The sequence below is a fragment of the Rhipicephalus microplus genome, chromosome 8 (genome assembly GCF_043290135.1).
Source record: "Rhipicephalus microplus isolate Deutch F79 chromosome 8, USDA_Rmic, whole genome shotgun sequence".
NCBI lineage: Eukaryota > Metazoa > Arthropoda > Arachnida > Ixodida > Ixodidae > Rhipicephalus > Rhipicephalus microplus.
Window position 1 is genome coordinate 40,703,105 of NC_134707.1, and position 20,629 is coordinate 40,723,733.

Consider the following 20,629-nt stretch of genomic DNA (forward strand, 5'->3'; position numbering starts at 1 on the left):
TTTTTTTTTTGATGACATTTGCCAAGAAGTAACAAAGTTCAACCGAAATCTATCGAAATTAACACGTGTCTGTAGGGCCAAGTCATTAGCCTGAAATACGTGAAAGTTTCTAACGTCACGAAAATAATCGATTGCAATTAGTGGAACGTGTCCCTCTTTTATTGTGCCTCTTAATAATTTTGCTTTACTCTGATAATAACTGAGCGCTCACTCATATGTTTATGTTCTTAAGCCTAAAATGAAATGGGATAATCAGGGTGAACAGCGGATGTGCCTCAGACAGGCTGGCCGACGTTTCGATAGGAGGGCCTGTCTTTCTCAAAGGCACTATGTCATCCTTGACGTGTTAGTTTAAAAGGGGTTAGTAGTGACGTCATCTCACCACGTGGTTTTCGTCTGTCAGCTCCCATCTTGATTTAAGCTTAAAATGAATATTTTTCAAAACCACGTTTTGCAACACTGTTCTCAAATAAGCAATGTATGTCATAAACAACAACTCTGCAATTCTCTGCGTCAGATTTTGGTGACATGGGCTCCACCAACGTTCGGCTGTGAGAATGTGCTACATATCTCTAGTTCAACAACGCAAACAACATGAGAAAAAAATAAACTTGTGGGTCTTTTGTAATAACGATAGAGCAGTGCAGAAAAGGTTATATGACAGGAATTTTCCAATAACACCTATAGGTAAAAATAAGTCACTTTCTAAGGGACTTCTCGGCTCATAATCACTCCTGCATTGATTCTTTACCACATGTTGAAAGTTAGAACTCTAAACAAGACCTGTAAGGCTGCCTCGGTAATATTTTGCATCTTCGTGTAACTTGAACGCTATAATATCACTCAAAGAATTTGAAGTATAGAATATCTCACTAATTATTTAACGTTGTACCGTTTATTTTATGTATCGCACCAGTGCTTTAAAGGTACTCACCATGAACAGCACGATGGAGTTGGCCCCTGATATTCTGATCATTTTTTCCCAAAAAGGCACGTATGGTTCGTATCTCTGCAAAAATGTTTTGTATGAATATGCTATTTCGAAAGGAAACATTGCAAATAATATTACCGGAAAACCAGCACATATAAAAAACGATTTTGCCGTAAGGTTGAAGCACTGAGGGCGATAAAAACAATATTGGAATACTATCTGAAGTATAAGGCTAACAGCTAATCCTCGTGAATTTGATCTCGCGTAACTCTAAAAAACGCTCGTGTAAGGGAATACAACTGCTCCAGAGAGAGAAGTGTTTATATATTTATTTCTTTGTTTGTTTGTTCGTTTGTTTATTCGTCACTATTATCCACCTCGTTCTTGATTGATTGATTGATATGTGGGGTTTAACGTCCCAAAACCACCATACGATTATGAGAGACGCTGTAGTGGAGGGCTCCGGAAATTTCGACCCCCTGGGGTTTTTTAACACGCACCCAAATCTGAGCACACGGGCCTACAACATTTCTGCCTTCATCGGAAATGCAGCCTCGTTCTTGGGGTTACTACAGAGAGGGCGTCACATAATACAAAATTTTCACAGAAAAAAAACAATTCTATAGCACGTAGAAATATAAAATAAATCATCAGCATCACAAACTAGGAACAAACAACAGTGACTACACAGATAAAAATGAGGAACCAGGGCTAGCATCAGATGTTAGCGCGCATCGATACAAAGAAAACTCTCTGATGCATCCTCAAAATTGACTGACGTTGTTTGTTGAACAACCACGCGAGGTAAGCTATTCCACATTTCTATTGTGTCTATTTCTATATTCGTTCAATCTGTTGTCACAGCGCGAAGTAAACGGCGAAAGAAACAACACGTACAAGGGTATGTACGAACCATCAACTGATGTCTGTCGAGATACCCCACGTGCGAGCACTCCCAACCTCACCCGTATGATCAAACTTCACAAAGTTGCGGCCCTAACGACGCAGCCCCTTCCCTCCAGAGGCGTCCCTTAGTGATACTTCACACGACAAAACACGGGTGGAGCATTTCCCTCTCTGCTTGACGCGCCATTGTCGGCAAGGATTGCAGGTAGGCTGATGTTATCGCGTGGATCCTTCACGTGACGGAAATGGCCGGCTCGTTTCACCCCTCCTTCAGCCGCGTTGCTCGCACTTAGACACACGATGCGTGAGGTGGTGTAATCACTTTGGACTTTTTACGGGACATGACGGCGACGGCAATTGCGAAAAACCAGTGAGAATGCCCATGTAATTACTATGGCAATGGTAACGTGCAGTAATTACCCATTGAAGTTAGAAGAAAACTAGAAGCTTATTTCGTTGCATAAACTATATAACATGACCAATCCTTTCTGAGTAATGCGTGAAGTAGAGGAAGTTTCATGAAAAAAGAAAATTCTTGTTCATCCGATGCAGAGGAAGCCTACAAGGTTTGACGAAAAAAAAGGAACTCAAAAACCTTGTTTTTTTGTTTTTTTTTGCCATGAGTCCAAACAAGTCAGAACTGCAAAATTGAAGAACGTGAAGAACAACGCACAAGAAAAAAAGGATATGCCAAATCTATCGTATGAAGGACGACCAAAGTCCCGCAATCACTTTCTTGCGTGATGTTGCGGCCAAGCACAATGCACGCAGTCGTCTTATCTCCAGCGCGCCGTATACGACATATTGTCGTTCGAGCACGCTGACAGCAGCTTGCTTCTAACTGCGTTAGAAGTCCCAATGCCGCTCAATCAGTGCGTATTCACGCGATGTCTTACACGACCTTCCTCTTGCTGCCAAAAGGCGGTGTGCGATCGAAAGCTGCATACTGAGAACTACTTCCACACGATTGTGTCCGCGGGGCCTTTTAGGTAAGTAGCGTTGAAAGCTTGGTGAGTAGACGCGAATACATCTTCGCTCGACCAGCGTGGTGGGACGAGACACAAAATACAAGTGAGACGGAGGAAGGCACGCTCACAACTGCGCTCATTGAGAACTCTTCGGTCTGATTTATTTCTCTGCACCCGTCCAGCCACGCCGTTTAATCGAAACTGCATCTACTAGCTGGTGCCTTGGTCACGAGTTCGATCAAATACCAACTGGCCCGGTAAAGGAATAGTTAAAATGAAGCAAGCCAAGTAATTGTTCTGCTTGAATGTTGATGTGAAGGTCGTGGGATCGAAGCTTGGCCGCGGCTGCCGCCTTTCAGTGGAGTCAACGTGCTACAGGCTCATGTGCTTTGATTCCGGCGCACGGAAGCCGAGGCCACCAACATTTCCGTAAACATTTACCAAGACGTCTCTAACAATGTCGTTTTGGGACAGAAAACCCGGACAATACAATGAAGCAGATAATTAGGCAATGTAAAGATACAAGAAATAACTTTTCCGTGTTCACACGGACTCATGGCTTACAAAGAAGGTTGTGAAGCTTACACTAGTACAAAACCCCAACGTCATTTCTTAAACGTTTGACCATTGCACGTCATTTGCTCAATTTTCAACAATGGTGACAGTATTAAACAAGTTCTTTAGATATCTTGCAATTCTGATGAACAATGCTTGCGGGAAGTCTAGGCAGCGATGTATTCTAGACATTCCCACCCAGACACCCCATAGAACTAATTGTATGCACGTCGATCTGAACTAGTAGGCGTTATGGTGATCCCTAGGGTGCTGTGATAGAGTGATCAAGCCGGCCAGCCATCGCTTTCGACAGTGAAGTTTTCTCCCTTTGAAGGTTGTGAAAGAGAAGGACTACAAATCTGTTCCCTGCCACTTTCTTGTCGCTGTGGTACCCAACACATTTAAGACTATCCGGTCTGAAAGGGACATGTACTAATGAATGAGATTTGCTAAGAAGTTGCTCAAATAAGAAGAGGGCCCCCAATAACATCTGTGCAAAAGGTATTACAAGCCTTCAAGTTCAGTGTCAATCAATTTAGGCTGATAGGCGTTTATTCTGGCATGTTTAGGAATTTTGCCGAAGCGTCGCTCTCAAAACTGCAATGCGTCGGCGTTCTCAGCCTCAGCGCCAAAAACAACGCCTGATCAAAGTGAATCGAGTGCTTCAGCCACGTTTTCACTTCAGAGACATTATCACACTCTGCCTCTGATAACCACGTTATCTCTTGTTATACGATATACGTATGCTGTTTGTCAGGTTGCTATCTCTAGGAAGGATCTGTACGCTCTCAACTTAAATGCTTTTCTTCCTTCAGTATGAATGATATAGGTTAATCAGGAAATGAGGAGTTCGTTGTTTTTGCCGAACTACGATTGCTTACGGAAGCATCATTATCCTCGTCAATATTACTATTATCATCACCATAGTGATCAATTCTACTTTACGAGCACTGCATGTCGAAGGCGTTTCCACGTGATCTTCCATTGAGTCTCACTTATATCATGTGATTACAAGATCTGCTTGAAAAGTTTTCGATGTCTTTATGTTATCTACTAATATTGTCCCAGTCATTCCAAAGCTGCGTTGCTACCAAAAAGGTGGTCTCTCGAGTAGAACTGAAGATTTCTTTCACAGCAATGGCAGCATTACTCATTTTCAATGACAAGAGGCCCACAAGGAATTCCCCAAGAATATGTCGGTAACACCGCTTTACAGCGAAAGCAATAGGCAAACAAGCAGTCAAAAAGGGCTTACAGCTCACGGAACATGGGTGGTGAGGTTTAGGGGCGAAGCTCCCTAGAGCGTGGGTCTGTCCATCCCCCGTCGTTGTCGTACGTAGCTACCGGGATGCGAGATGGGAGATGACGGTACTTGGAGTGTTCACTAGATGGACGCACGGACGGACGCATGGACAGACAGACAGACAGACAGACAGACAGACAGACAGACAGACAGACAGACAGACAGACAGACTACAAGATGGACGGACGGATAGATGGACATGTTAAGTGGGTATGTGCCACAGGGGATGCGAGGTGGCGGTACTTGGAGTGTTCCCTAGATGGACGTACTGACGGACTGACTAGAAGACGGACGGACATATGGACGGAGCCGCGGACGTACAGATGGATGGATGCATGGATGGTCACGTGGACGGACGGAAGCAAGAATGAACGGACGGACGGAAGCACGGATGGGCTTACAGACGCTTTGTCCCACTCATCATCATTCACTCCATCAATATGCTGTGATTTTTTTCTTCTTGATTCAGGCGTCACTGGTAAGTTACACATTAATGCCGCTCGCCATGCAGCTTCCTGCAAAAGAGGCCTTTTTAACTTACCATAGTCACTGGGTTCAGCTTGTACACTGTGGCTTTGGCTTCATACTCGGGGTTTACGACATCCTATAAGGAAATAAACGGACCAAAGTGGTCTTATTATAACTCAAGAAATAAAAATTAAATCAACTAAAAATGTTGTTTTCTGTGATGTTTCTTTGGTTTGTCTGTATTTACTTTGATGAATAACTTTTAGATTTTATATGTATAAATATTCCTCAGAGGCATTGTGTAAGGTCTCCAGTTAAGGGAGGTTAGTGAAAACAAATTGAATATATAGGCTGCTGTTGCGTACGTTATACGATATCAATATCATTGCTTGGCTGGAGACAGGACAAGAAGAGGATACGCGACGAAATTGAACAGTAGAGTGAAGGGAACGTTTATATTACAAAAAAGCTGTAAAATGATACTAAGCGTCAAAAAATACCAGTAATACCTGTGTACCATCACTGAGCAAGCAGGTTATTCAACTGACAGCATAGAGTATGGGTGAAGCTTTTGCGTTATACTTGGATGCAATCTCATTAGGAAGGCAAGTTTATGGACAGATGAAGTGAAAGCGCAGGTTATATGTGTTGCAGAGATATTTATTCACGGTTCTGCATTGACGTTTATTGCGACAGGGGTTCAGTATTGTGACAGGTGCATCAGTAAAAACGAAAATACACGAACCATAAAAGCGCTGTTTATATGTCACGTGTACACGCAAAAATAGTTATATGTACATTTATTTCATTATTTACTTATTTATCTATATTTTGCAAACTCATTGCCACCATTTATTATGCAGTGGATTGTGTAAGCGATGCTCCTGAGTAGCAGGAACGTTTCAGATTGTTTACAGAATATATATTTCTGCTCTACAAAAGTTGTCGGTTACCACACACTCTTGTTATGAAATACAATAAAAAATCTAACATTGTACCAAAGCTTTTAGTGCCAGTGATTTGTTGAGTGCTGTTTTATTCTTTTTTTATAATCTTCGATACGTACTTGAGCCGACTGCCGTCCCGGTATGCGTGGAAGATAAGGAAGAGTGTACTGCTGAAATCGGGTGAAAGGCGAAGAAGAAAAAAACAAGCAAGAACAAAGCAACATAACGCATACAATTAGAAATATTACTTATCTGAATATTTTTATGGCGACAGAAATTCTACTTGCGTTGAAGCTTTTTAACTGCTATTCAATGCTATCATATAAAGTTCATTAAGGCACCTATATAGCATCATTATTGCAGCTGCACAACACTCAATTTCTCTTTTTTGCGCTCAACATTTATGCTTATCTTTTGTGGTGCAATGTTTCTAGATAATTGAAATAAATCACGGCTACCTTACTTTACGGTCCTACTGCCTTATTACTATCTCATTACAGGTTCCCTATTGTGGTCAAGACCGAAATTTCTGCATCATAATGAATAGATACGCACGAGTGTGGAAACACCCAAAAAACAATTGGCGATTTCTTTCTCAAATGAGGGGAGAGACAAGACAGAAAAAGTGGGAAAGAGAAAAAGTATGAAGAAAAGAAAGATGAAATAAAAGGAAAAGCCGAAAAGAAGAAAAAAAAAAGGCTTTCAAACTTCGTGACTTCTTCAGGCTTGGCATTACATGTGTGGATATTGTTAGATGTGGGAAGGAAGGTCGCTCGCTGATGGCATCCCACCGCTGCCACCAGTTGTTAGAGATGGGAAGGAAGAAGCTGCATGTGATGGCATCCGGGTGGAGGAACTGAACGCTGACAAGAGGATACAAGAAACATAACAGATGTTTATGACATTATTTACACATATTTACATAACAGAAAGGGATAGTGGTTTCACAAACCACGAGCGTGGTGGTTGAACACTACATCGTTCAGAGCCAGGTTCAGAGAGCGCAATGTCCAGCACTCTCCGCGTCGTTTTATGCCCTGTCGGGCTCCTCCTCTCAGAGTCGAACACCAATCACGCACACACAGGTGAGGGAGGCGAGCATACAAGGTCCACGTGAACACTGCACGGTGGTGGCGCCAGCAGGGCTCTTCCGCGTCGTGGGTGTGCCGCTACTCGAGAGTTCCCCCGATCCTGGCAGCATACTTCGAAGGGTCCGCCGATTTTGTTCGCTCAATTAGCGAGGTAATTTGCGGTGGCCGTTGGTCTCCTCCAGGAAGGTGCTGTCTCTGTTGGCCTCTTTCGAATGGTTAGCGGCGTCTTGGCGACATGACGTCTCGCCCTCCGGCTAGCACGTACAATGCCTGACGAGCATAGGCAGTCGACCGGTCGGCTTGGTGATTGGGGATCAAAAGGGAGCGCCGCTCCTCTGTCAGCTCCGGCGCCGGCCACGCCAGCCCTCCTGTCGCCCGACGAGTCGATGAGGCCATCAGTCACGCTGCTGCTCGAAGGGACGACCAAAGGGTCCGCACTTGAAGGACGGGACTCGCCTCTGCCCGCCGCCTGGTCTGGATAATCACTCAAACACGGACAGCGTCCGTCAGACCGGGCGCCGAAGGGATTAAGAGACGAATCCCCAGGCCAAACCTAACAGCTCCTCCGCCGCCCGAAAAATCTCGGCTGGCCAGCGCTCCCAACCGCTGGGCACGAAGAGAATGGGTGGTGACGAGGACGATGGCCTGGCTTTCTCCCTCCAGCTGCGTACTCGAAACCAACTCCCAAACCCGCTCACAAAGGCCGACAACAGCAAGGCGAACCACACAACACAATACCATGCCGCAGTCAAGCACATTGGACCCGCTTACAACCCTCCAGGCTTCTCGAAACACAAACAAAAGAGAAACCTGTACGCTAAAATTTTGAAACAATTTTGTGCCGTCAAAGTTACAACAATCATGGATGTGGAGATGCTTACTAAAGATGGAACAAATTGCCGTGTGAGAAAAGCACACAAAGGCAAACACAATTTGGCCCCATATAACCGTAATTCCAATTTTACAAAACTAGCTTTCTCCTACCACCCGCACTACTAAGTTGTAACTGACATTTAATTTCATGACTAACATCATGAAATACCACTACCTAAATTACACGCAAATGCAGCCCGAACCCACGAAAGATAATTGTGCGCATCCTTCATTCTCTAATACTTAACGTAGTCGTGAGTGCCTACTTTTCTGACACCCTGACGCCAACAAAACTCTCTCACATCAAATCAAACTGCGTCTTATCAATCCTAGAAAGGTATCTAGCCTCAAATTTTGGAGAACGCCACGCTCTCACCTCAAGTGATCATTTGATCCCTATAAGTCATCAGTAAAACAAAAATGAAGTAAACCTGGTGTACTAACACGCTCATTTGCTGGATGTAGTTTCATGTCAGCCCATGTTTTTAGAGAACGCACATGACTTTGCTGTGCGCTCTAGCACGACATCATACTATCATCCAAAGAACGCTAGCACACCAACACGCACCTAACCATAGGTGATATCTCTCTCACCTAGGTATCTTTAAACCCGCATTTGAACGTGAATTTTCTCAAGATATTGAACTGTGTAAATCCTTAAAACGCATCTCTAATCTCAACGTTCGATATAACATAACGCTCAGGTAAAGAATTTCACTTGATTCCTGAGCACATACTAAAATAACAAAGGTAAATGCAACTCGTGTACTAACACGCTCCTTTGCTGGATGTAGTTTCATGTCAGCCCATGTTTTTAAAGAACGCCCATTGCTGTGCGCCCTAGCACGACATCATACTCTCATCCAAAGAGCGTCAGCACACCAATCGCACACCTAACCATGGGCCATTTCCCTGCAACTCAACTAAAAACATTTACAATGCCCTTAGAAAATCTAGAAGGGAAAACTGTATCCAAACAAACTAGCCTGGGAGAGGACAAAGGAGTATTACTTCAAAACCAATAATAATCAAAAAGCATGCTACTAAGAACACTCCCCTGTTCACTCACCAGCTTACAGTTGTCCCTCCCTTCAATCGCACTCGTGGCGGTCGAGGACTTGGCGGATTTCGAGGGCGCCCGAGGCAAAGTCGCGTAAGTGCTACAAGCTGAACGGCAGCGCTACGCCTCATTTGCGATTTCGGCCGTCCGCTGTCAATCCGGCGGAGGGAACCCGAGCAATGCAAGGGAAAGAGCGACGGGGTCCTATTTGGTCTAGCCGAGCGGTATTTAGCTATTGTGGTCTTTCTTCTAGGACCACGTCGACACTCTTTTCCATGAAAAGCCCTAAATCTCCACTGCGCATACCGTCTCGCGAATGCGCGCTGTGGTTTACCCTTTCGCTGCTGGCGCCTTACTTCCCGCCACAAAGGCCTCTTCGCTGAACTGGCCCATGAGCCACCCTCTTTCCTTTTTCCCCGATGCTTGCTTCCTCCTTTGTGCCTTCGCTTTGTCGCGCGCGTACCCTTCACCTGTTTACGGCGACGCTTGCGACCCGTTTTCTCACAACTAGGAAGTTCGCCTCGGGTTGCGTCATCGGCTGCTCTACAGCTCGAGGGTTCTTCTGTACCACCTGCTACACTATTTTGCCAGTTCGATTTCCTAGCACTGGTGCCATGTCGGGCCGATTCATTTGTCTTAACTTTGCACTCACGCACCCAACTAACCTGGCGCCTCCCATTTGATTTCATTTGCGATGGACCCGCTGATCCCTTTTCTTTCGTCCGGCAGTTCAGACGTATACAAATTAACTTTGACGCAGACGCAAAATGCCTAGTCCTGCTTGCGGCGCTAATAGGCTTCAAACTTTTCTGAACATGCGTAGAGCTGCTTGTCTCACTCGCGACTTTGCGACGTCTCTTGCGTCTGCGCCGCTTCCTTCGACTCGTCTCTGAGCCTACCGCTCGCAGCTCAAGGTCGCTAACACTCTCACTGCACTCGTCAGCTGTCGACGCCGCTCCGTCTAGATGATTTTCGAAAAAACCACCTATTTCACACTCTAGATCGGCGGACCGCTTGACGCTCTTAGGAACAGTGCAGCTGCCTTCCCTCAAACTTTCTAGCTCGCATTGCTGGGAGCTGTCTGCGACTGCACTGATATCCCCGCTACCTACTTTCGCTGCTTCTGAGCTTTCTTCGGTGTTCTTGATTACTTCCACATTGTTTGCAAGATCCACCGTCGCGACAAACACAGTTGAGGTCTGTACCAGCTTTTCTACAGCTATCTTGGCTGTTTCACTAACAGTTAACTGGCACAGCACCTCGTCGCACTCGCTCTGACCTTTAGTGGCCTCTCTCATGAGAGTAGCATCTTTCGAAGCTCTCGCAATTGGTTCATCTTCGAACCTGCTGCGCTCTTCACACGTGCTCGCCTTCTCTAAAGTTCTGGGCTGCACCTCCCTTATTAGATCCTCGCACTTCTCGTGCGCTACTGTTGCGGATGGCTGAATCTTCCACCGCCTTGCCTCGACTTTTTCTTCCGACAGTTTAATCCCTAGGCTGAGTGCCCGCTCACGCTCGTCACCTCGCTCCCGTTTTTCTATCTCCCATTTCCGCTCACTATCTACCTTGGTGCTATAAGAGACACGCGGACCTCTCTCAGGCTTGGTTTTACTACCAGCACAACGTCGCGCGTTCTTCACGGGAGCGTTCGTGAGCTTGTACTCTACTCGCTTTCTGTCAACTCTGATGCCGAAGCACCGCAGTAAAGCTGCCTTAGCTACATCGTACCTTTTGAACTGTTCCTCAGAAAGGTATAGTAACCTACCCATCAAGCTGCACGGAAGGACACTCGATAAGGCGAAAGACCAATAGTCCTCGTCGAGCTCTAGTTCTCTGCAAACTTTCTCGTAAGAGGTTAGATAACTCTCTAAATCCTCGCCCACTTCGAATGCATGGATCCTAGAATTTACCTGAGACCATCGAAAGCACTGTATTGATCTTCTTCTCTCTTCCTGTTTTAATTTCAGGCTTTCCTCCCACTGCTCTCTCTCTTTCTGTCGTTCCAATCTTTCTTTTTCTTCTCTTTCTTTTCTATCCCTGTTTTCCTTTTCTTTTCTTTCCTGTTCCTTTCGTTTCCGTTCCTCTCGTTCGCGTTCCTCTCGCTCCCGTTTCTCCTTTTCCTGTTTTTCAAAAATTTCTACTGCGTTTTGAATCTCGTCCTCACTGGCTTTTTGCGCGATCAGCATCCAAATCGCTGTCCTACCCATTCCTTCCTCTATTTCAATGCCTAGATGCTTACCCACACACAAAAGTTCATCTCTTAGCATTGCCTTCCACGACATGATTGCCGTTGTACTTTGGTCCTGCATCTCACACATAATTAGGGGATCCCTACTACTCAAAACTCACAAACAGTAATCTCCCTAACCCACACACAATCCAGCTTCTATCAACTCGCACTCATAAAATGAAGCCTGGAAAGTCAAAGCAAAGACCAAGCACTCACCACAGCACAGCACCATGCCGTGAAGTCCATCTCACCGCTGCCAACCAGTTGTTAGATGTGGGAAGGAAGGTCGCTCGCTGATGGCATCCCACCGCTGCCACCAGTTGTTAGAGATGGGAAGGAAGAAGCTGCATGTGATGGCATCCGGGTGGAGGAACTGAACGCTGACAAGAGGATACGAGAAACATAACAGATGTTTATGACATTATTTACACATATTTACATAACAGAAAGGGATAGTGGTTTCACAAACCACGAGCGTGGTGGTTGAACACTACATCGTTCAGAGCCAGGTTCAGAGAGCGCAATGTCCAGCACTCTCCGCGTCGTTTTATGCCCTGTCGGGCTCCTCCTCTCAGAGTCGAACACCAATCACGCACACACAGGTGAGGGAGGCGAGCATACAAGGTCCACGTGAACACTGCACGGTGGTGGCGCCAGCGGGGCTCTTCCGCGTCGTGGGTGTGCCGCTACTCGAGAGTTCCCCCGATCCTGGCAGCATACTTCGAAGGGTCCGCCGATTTTGTTCGCTCAATTAGCGAGGTAATTTGCGGTGGCCGTTGGTCTCCTCCAGGAAGGTGCTGTCTCTGTTGGCCTCTTTCGAATGGTTAGCGGCGTCTTGGCGACATGACGTCTCGCCCTCCGGCTAGCACGTACAATGCCTGACGAGCATAGGCAGTCGACCGGTCGGCTTGGTGATTGGGGATCAAAAGGGAGCGCCGCTCCTCTGTCAGCTCCGGCGCCGGCCACGCCAGCCCTCCTGTCGCCCGACGAGTCGATGAGGCCATCAGTCACGCTGCTGCTCGAAGGGACGACCAAAGGGTCCGCACTTGAAGGACGGGACTCGCCTCTGCCCGCCGCCTGGTCTGGATAATCACTCAAACACGGACAGCGTCCGTCAGACCGGGCGCCGAAGGGATTAAGAGACGAATCCCCAGGCCAAACCTAACAATATGCCTTAGTTTTCTTTGTTGTTTTTTGTGCCAATCGCATTGTGGTACAATGACATACAGTTTTACTTTTTATATTCTCTTGTTGCGCATACAATTCTTTGTAAAATGCACTTGATATCTTCTTCAGTGTTTCCAGCCGATGCCTTCTACCCATTAGGAAACCAGGTGTCGAGGGGCCAGTGAAAACTCCAGCAAGTTCAACAACGGCAACAACACACCCAACCGTGTTCATGATATATTTCTCGTGGATAATGAATAACATGTCCGGCAGACAACAATGGCCACGTGGTAAAGTCCGTTTCCCTTTCTTGACTCTTCCGCCACATTGCAGGTTTCCGTAGAGCTCATTTGCATTACTTGCGCCCATGTGTTTTAAGTTGCGAATGAGTTCAACCTCAGACTGCCAATTTCTAGCTTCGTAGTTAGTAACTAACTGAAAAAGTGACTGCCCCACAAAGGTGTTGGTCTCCGGTTTGAACCCCGCATCGGGACGAATATATCTCAACTACGAAGCCATTCTTTCTGAGAAATCTGTGCGGATCTCATTGTGCCTTCGTGCCACCAACGGGTGGTTGTATGTTTCTCCTTTCGTAACCCTTAAACTTTGTGGGCCTCCGCTGAACTGATTTGCAAAGATTGAGCATATCTTGTTTCGGCGCACTCACATTCCACGCTTCATGTTTACTTGTGCCTATAATTAGGCACATATTATACTCAGAGAAACAGTAGAAAGCCAAACCCCACACAATGCTAAATCACGTGAAGCACCCATGCGTACGTGGTGTCAAATGGTGCAGTTTAAGAAGAAATGAAGTATTCGGGGAGCAGCTCTGCTACACAAAAGTAATCGTCACCTGACTTGGTCACGTTTCGTTTTTTGAAAACCCGGCGCTGGCCACATTCTTGTCGGGAATGCCATGTCGCACTGATAACGCCTGGGCCATTTGCGGCCGTGAATTACCGGAACCATTGTGATAGCGCGAGGAAAGTACTCGATGTATACATGATGATTAATACTGTGTAGCAAAAACACCCCCTGAATACTCAATTTTTTATTAGAGTGTAAGTCGTATTCCAGAAAATTGTGGGCTCATTAACTGAGTTAGTGCCTGTGTAGTACTTACCGTGAGTGTGTCGATATCGGCGAGGTTCCATTCCCAACCGAGGACGCATTGGCGCCTTTTCCAGAGCTCAATGAAAATGGTGGCTGCAGACACCGTCGGAAGTCAGCTCAATGTATTTACAGAAGAGTGTCAACTTTCCGCGAGGATTATCACAGAACTGGGAGAAATAAAAATATGATACAGGCAAGATAATGCAAAGCCTATGTACATGGAAGAGTACACACAAGAATAGGGATCCCACTCGAGTTATGAGATCCACCAGAGATGGAAATATGAGTTATGAGAGTTATGAGTGTGCAAGCACCAAAAAGAGGGGGTGGGTAATAATGCATAATATACAAGTATGAACCCACCGATCAATAGATCAATCAATCAACGAATCAGTCAATTCATCACTAAATCAAGCAATCAATCGATCATTCAACCAATAAGTGCAACTGTATTTGCATAATAAAATGAGAAAAATACAAGGATTATTTGGACCGATAGCCCAAAGTGGCTATGGATACGTAACAAGACATTTCTTACAAAATCAAAAAGAAGGAATAGGAAAAACAAAACTCTCAAATGTAAATGCTTTCAGCTGTACGCTTTATCATCAGGAGTTCAGGACCACCCGCCTGATATTTTCAATTAGTTTTAGGACCTTACCAGTGTTGTCTCTGCTATAGCGAAAAGACGAGTGCATTTTATTCCCTTATGACACGAGGCAAAAATGAAAAATACAGATACCATGGTTATTGCAGAAGTAATCTATAAACATTACGTCTGCTTTTTTTCGCACCTTTTCTGTTTCTTTTGTGAAATGAAGACTGGCGTTATAGCTTTATTATTTTTGCAAAATGGTTATAATAAGCGTTCGCTCTATTACTGATAAATGCCGAACTGAAATATTAGCGATTGGTCAGAAGATTTATTAATAAGTACAAATAATCATGTTGTGACTGCATTATCTGCATGAGCAGGTGAAAGTAACGTGACGAGTCATTCAGAATTCATGATAAGCTATTTCCCTCCAACCATCGAAAGCATAATGATTGCTTTGTAAAGCACGCAAACAAAACCGACTTGAACTACAACCACTGTTACCCCTTGAGTCTACCAATCGCGTATACTAGGGAAAGGCAATAAGAAAATGTCAAGACAGGGCAGACTAAACCACGTTTCTCCGAATTTGTTTTCACGGTAGCGTCTAAAGTCGAGATGACATCACTCGGCTCATTTAGTGTAAACTTGACCTCTCACTTTAGGAAGCTGTCCCATGTAATTATGTCATGTTCGCATTTAATCTATCGAGCAGTGTGTATTATGACGCACACAATATGCCCCAATAAATTAATGGCTAGTAAACTGCACACGCAAGACTACCAGGTCAGAACAGGCAATTTATGTCCCACATGCCATAAGTTGTAAAAAGTGTTCAAATGAAATATCTTTTTGTGCCATTTGAGTAAAACACTAAGCTGTAAGCAGTATATGAATAAATATGTCAGCACGCAAAAAGTAAATTGGAGGCAATATGCTGAAAAGCACCTGTCCTGTCTCTCACATGTGTTTGTTTTTTAGCACTAAAGTCAACATGTTATGTAATTACTAACTCACTCAACAACAAGTTCTCATTATGCAGAAAAGGTTTACCCCAAGCATGCAGTATATGTTACTGCTCACTGGGTGATTCATTAGGAAAGAGCGCACAGGTGGGGACAACAAAAGAAACAAAAACAAAAAGAAAAGAGAAGAAACATACACGATGCATGCGCTCGAAGCAAAAAAAAAAAGCAGACGGCGTCAACGTATCATTTCAGACACTTATTAGGAAAACATGCGGCAGACGAGGTCCTTACCCCAAAGTGCCATGAATATGGAAAATCCAACGGTGGCCGGGTTATCAAACATGTACACGATCTGCAGTAGAGATGGCAGAGGTAAGCACTTACTCGTGTGACCCCTACTCGTGGCCTAAATGAGACATTCTGACATTAAACCTTTATTGCACACAAAAGGCAATGCTCGGTTTGTGTACTTATTAAGATGATGCTTGGATGAACCACCACAGCGTAAGCTATTGAACTGCACTTCCTCATGTGAATTGAATTAATTTGTCACTCACTAGCGAAAACTAAACAAACATACCTTCTTTGCATCTTTTCGAGTAGACAAACAGAAACTGTTGTTACTTAAAGTCAAGAATGATTTCTACCAACTGTGTGCCGAAGACAATGAGGTCGCGGATATTCGGCACCATTTCTTTTAATGCAAGCGTTTTTGCTGTGGAGGAGAGACATTAACGGACAGTATGAAGAAAAGAGGGTACCCCAACAGATGTTGTAAAGACGTCGTGTTTCCGGCAGGTGCGCGGTTAAGGTGTGCGGTGCGGTGCGGTAAGTGACTATAACATACTCTTACAGTTTCTGCGAGAAACAAAATTAGGCCACGTGTAATGAGCCGCACTTCATGCAAAGAGTCACTCAGGTGGAGCGATTCTCAGTCAGGTCTGGCAGGCTAACCTCGCCTGTGGGAATATCACCACGACCACCACCCAACGAAAACTGTCGTGACAGGAGTTTCTATCTCCATACACCTAGAAGCAGAGGTTCTTTTTGCTCAAAATAAACAGCATTCAATTTGTATTAGCTGATGGCGTGTGTAAAAAAAGGAAGCATTAAAAATCTTAGCAGCAATTCTTTAGTTAGTTTACGATTTTTATCAAAATGGTGTGAATGCTAAAACTAGTGAGCGAAATAGGGCAATCCCAGGAGTTCAATATTTTGTAAGGTACAATGTGCTGAATCGAAAGAAAATGAAGGCAGAACAAATACAGGGCGTCTCATTAATTTCGTTGAACTTTAACACGGAAGCACACAATTCACCATAGTTGTTACAACGACCATTTGTACAATAGATTGGATGGTTCATAAGCAGACGTGTATTGCCATTCAACTGCGTGCTCAGCTTCAACAGGTCTCTTGCTTATGCTGGGAAAGAAGACACGATTAACGCAGTATTTCATCGAGTCCTCAAACCCGAAGCAGATTCTGGAGAATGTGCCAGCGAAGAAACTGGGTGGTCAAATAACTAGCCTTGCTGAATGTGCACTTGGTGTAAAGGTAGTCGTATGTACAGCGCTTCTTGCAGCCTGGACAGAGGACGAAGCTTCCGGCAATGTTGGGGTCACAGGTCTCGGCCCTAAAAACAAAAAAAGAACAAAAAAGTAAATGTGTTTCCATAGTACATCAGTATGTATAAGCAAAAACAAAAAGCTAAGTGAGCAGTAGTTGTTCGCTGACACATTGGAACCAATAAGGATTCACATCTGTTCTAGGGCGGCCCCTGGAGGCCTGGCATGGGCCAGGAATTTATCGCTTCTCGTTTACTGAAGTTTATCACCTACATACTCGGCCGAGTATATGAGGAAGGGGAATAAATGCACTGCACGACAATAGATAGCGTAACGATAGAAAATGAAACAGGATACAGGGCTTCTTGTGATTCTAGCATGGTAACGAGCGTTCAATAGGATGTGAAAACAGCTGCAGCACGTGACTAAACAAAGGCGGCGAAAATTCATTGTGAGTCATTTTGTGAGAAGCCTCTTTCCACCTAAATTTAACAATAGAAAACTCATTTTAAGAAGTATTCGCATAATATGATACTTCCAGCTGTTATTAGAATTGACTTTCGTCAATCACTGCGTCCATCTCACTTGATAGACTATTTATCTCTGTTGTTCTCTAACCATAATTGAAAATCATTGCCGACGTACTTAGTACATTAAATTATAAATGCTTCTAAGAGAGACGTGTGAGAACAATAGAGTAATAATACGAGATGGGAGAGTGAAGGTTACACTTCCGCATTGCAGACGTGCTCCCTAACAAGCACTGAACATCAAATTCGAACATCAAGCTTGAAGAGACGTTAATATAAGAAGCCTTGATTTATCATCACATTTCGTGGGAGAGTTCTTTTAGGCAATGCGTCTGAACGGTATTACGCACCCTGATGCACAATCTCGTTTGCTAACATTTTCGCATGTATTGCTTAGAGCTGACCCAACTCTGGAACTCAACTTTCTAGAGCTCAGCAAAATTTTTAATGTTTTGAAGTTTTCAAGAAAAAACCAAGTGCGACTGCACTCACACGCTTAACTGCCCCATAGCAGGGGCTAACTAGCGACTAAATGTCTCCGTCACTAGCAAATGTCATTAAGAAATATTATCCTGTAGTAAACTGTAAGTGGTACATGATTAAAGATATTGAACCATCAGAGAGTTTACTCGAATGATTGTGCTATTGCTGTTACCCTTTTGGCAGAAATAGCGCAAATAATATTGGTACCACAGCAATGATATTGGTACGCCCGTGTGGCATAGCGATACTTCGGATGAAGTGCAGGACGGCAAAAGTAGATTGGCGGGAGCTGCTCGCATCGGAAGCGCTGCTCGCCTTACAAGTCGCAAATACACTCCATCTGCTCCGGAGGCTCCGGTGAACATGTGAGCTCCTAATGTAACTTTCGTAGCTCATGGTACGGGATATACGCTCTCCCATAGTAGTGTACGTAATACACCAAATCATTACCCCCTTTATCTAAACACAAACACGCAATTGCTACAAGTCGGTGTCTTTCCCGTGGTAATATCATGGTGTGTACTCGCATGCAACCGGTGTAACACATTACTCACGTAGGCGTGTTTGTGGCCATTTCAAATATTCCGTATAAAGTTGTCATAACTCCCACCACAGCCGGTAGGAACAGCATCGACGTGTAGAAGCCCAGCCAGGCGAAGTAGAGGCCGGTCTTCTCGCCGAAGTAGCGCCTACGAGGGATGCATTCGAAGTTGGAGAACTGTTCTCCCGTCTTACGCATACTCAAATATAGAGTTTTATTTGTTAAAATCGAAGCCTATTAAAGCACTGTTTGATCCGGTGTGCGGCGTGACCATCCTTACTGCGCATGCGTGACCCTTCCTCCTCTCTCTCCTCTCTCCTCTTTCGCCTCGACACGCCGACGCAAACTGTGTCTGCTAGCCTAAGCTCGCTCCCCTACTCTCTCTTCTAGACATTCCTCCCCGAAGTGTTTATACTCCCATTGTGCATGCGCGTCCCCTTTCTATCTCCGCTCCTACGCCTCACCCCTTCACGTCACAACGCTGACGCAGGCAGCATCTGCTAGTCAGTTTCTTGACTGCACCGAAAATCGACGGCTCGCGCTGCACAACCGTTCACTGCCTACACCGCACTGGATCTTGACCTCCGTGATAGCGCCAGTGCTGTATTTCTCCTGTGCGCTGTCGAACAAGAAACCTTCGTAGCGTGCGCGTTCATTAAATGCTGACTGCGGGTCTCTGTGTCCAGTCGGCGTTGTCTGTCTCTCATTGCCCATTAGCTGCGATTGGCATGTTCCAGTAGAAAATACTGGTCCACCACTGCATGCTTTGCGCATCTCCAGCTTTCTTTCCTGCAAAACGCTGCGATGTGCGCCAGCGTCAACGCCACCGCCAGTGTAAGCGTCAGCGCCAGCTGCTTCGCATCTAGGCATGATTCCCTTTAGCGGGAAACGGTGTAATTTTTTTTTCTGTTTTAGGCATACGCAGCTCCACGTTTTCAGCATGATGCACGATGTTGTGTTAACAAACACAATAAAAAAAGGCACGTAAGCCACCCAGACATTACTTGACACGCTATCCGTAGCAGTGTACATGATTCACTTTTCGTGATACTGAACGTGCGCATCCGAAAGCGAACTGCGAAAATTTGACTGGAACCCCTCGCTCTTGCTGTTATTTTTAATTTGTCCAGTCAGGCTATCGTATGCTACCTCTGGTAGCTTGGCGTAATGCAGGCAGAACCACGAATACTGTATCCATGTGTAGCATAGTGCACACGCGCGCGAGCTAAGGAGATTTCTTGCTGTTCCTCGAGCACCTCAAAAATGACCAGAGCAGAGCACTTTAGGGACGTGGGCTGCCCTAAAAATGAAAACACAAAGAGGGAGCAAGCAAAAAAGAAAGAGAAAAAGAAAGAAAGAAAGAAAATAAACGTAAAAAGTTGAAAGGAGAAATATAATGGAAGAAACGCAGTTTGATTCATTTATTGATTCATTTACAACAATAATATTGTGGGATACCTGAGGGAAAAAAAGCTATCACTCAGCTGGAGGTTGTCCTAGCCCCCCTACTTGTATTGCAGCCTACGTGGTAGTATCTAACAGCAAATAAATAAATAAATGAATCAATAAAATTTCCATTTAGTAGATTGCTCATGGCTCTCCTGGATTCAAGAAAGAAACGTGCTTCCGTAGACAAAAAGACAGAGGAAGAAGTAACCAGAAATAGAGAGAGAGAAAAAGAAAAAGAAAACTAAAGAACAGTAAAAAAAAAAGAGAGAAACCAAGGAGAGACAATGAAGGCTGACCAGTTACAGACTTTCAGACTTTCAGACCAGACTTTCAGCCTTGGCACCTATAGTGTGAAATTGCCTTAATTTTTTTTATTTTAGCACTCGTTCTAAATGAAATATAGTATGCAATAATCGCCATTTGTCCTCTATTTACTAATGTGTTTTAGTTGTCTGGTTGATGCTAACACAGCTTGACCAGCAGGTTTAACAGCTGTTTGACTTGATAATGTAATAATTATTTGTATGCCAAAATCGAAAGCATTCGCTCCATAATCGTGGTCTTCAGTAATTTGTGCATCCCTCTTCCGAAAATGTTGCAATGAAAACTTGTGATTCACCTCAGTGACTGAACCAACTGACGAATGAGTGAACGAACGAAGGAATGCGGTGCCCACAATTAGCCTTCAGAACCGAGCTCAAATGTGTAAGTCTTAATTTTTTTACGCTTCGCGCGGCGTTGCTAGGTAGCACCTGCGAAACTCTACTAAAGTTAAACTTTAAGCGTGAAGTAAGACGCTTTCTAAACGTGATATGAGCTGAAAGTGTGTGAGTATTCGCACGCTCTTGGTTACGCTATCGTAACAAACGCGCAATATTCTCCC

General features: G+C 44.7%; 1 protein-coding gene across 6 annotated transcripts in view; it reads right to left on the minus strand.

Moving 5' to 3' along the window:
* LOC119165358 (anoctamin-4-like) overlaps nucleotides 1–20,629 on the minus strand; it is a 96,831-nt gene that overhangs the window by 39,840 nt on the left and 36,362 nt on the right. For 3 of the 6 annotated variants that reach the window (XM_075871624.1, XM_075871620.1, XM_075871619.1), the window contains exons 10-16: nucleotides 18,311–18,445; nucleotides 16,706–16,811; nucleotides 15,470–15,530; nucleotides 13,626–13,708; nucleotides 6,198–6,248; nucleotides 5,205–5,267; nucleotides 935–1,009 (exon numbers count right to left, since the gene is read on the minus strand). In XM_075871624.1, coding sequence (XP_075727739.1) covers nucleotides 935–1,009; nucleotides 5,205–5,267; nucleotides 6,198–6,248; nucleotides 13,626–13,708; nucleotides 15,470–15,530; nucleotides 16,706–16,811; nucleotides 18,311–18,445 — 574 coding nt within the window. The remainder of the gene's footprint in view (nucleotides 1–934; nucleotides 1,010–5,204; nucleotides 5,268–6,197; nucleotides 6,249–13,625; nucleotides 13,709–15,469; nucleotides 15,531–16,705; nucleotides 16,812–18,310; nucleotides 18,446–20,629) is intronic. The other 3 variants (XM_075871621.1, XM_075871623.1, XM_075871622.1) reach the window with 3 other exon arrangements.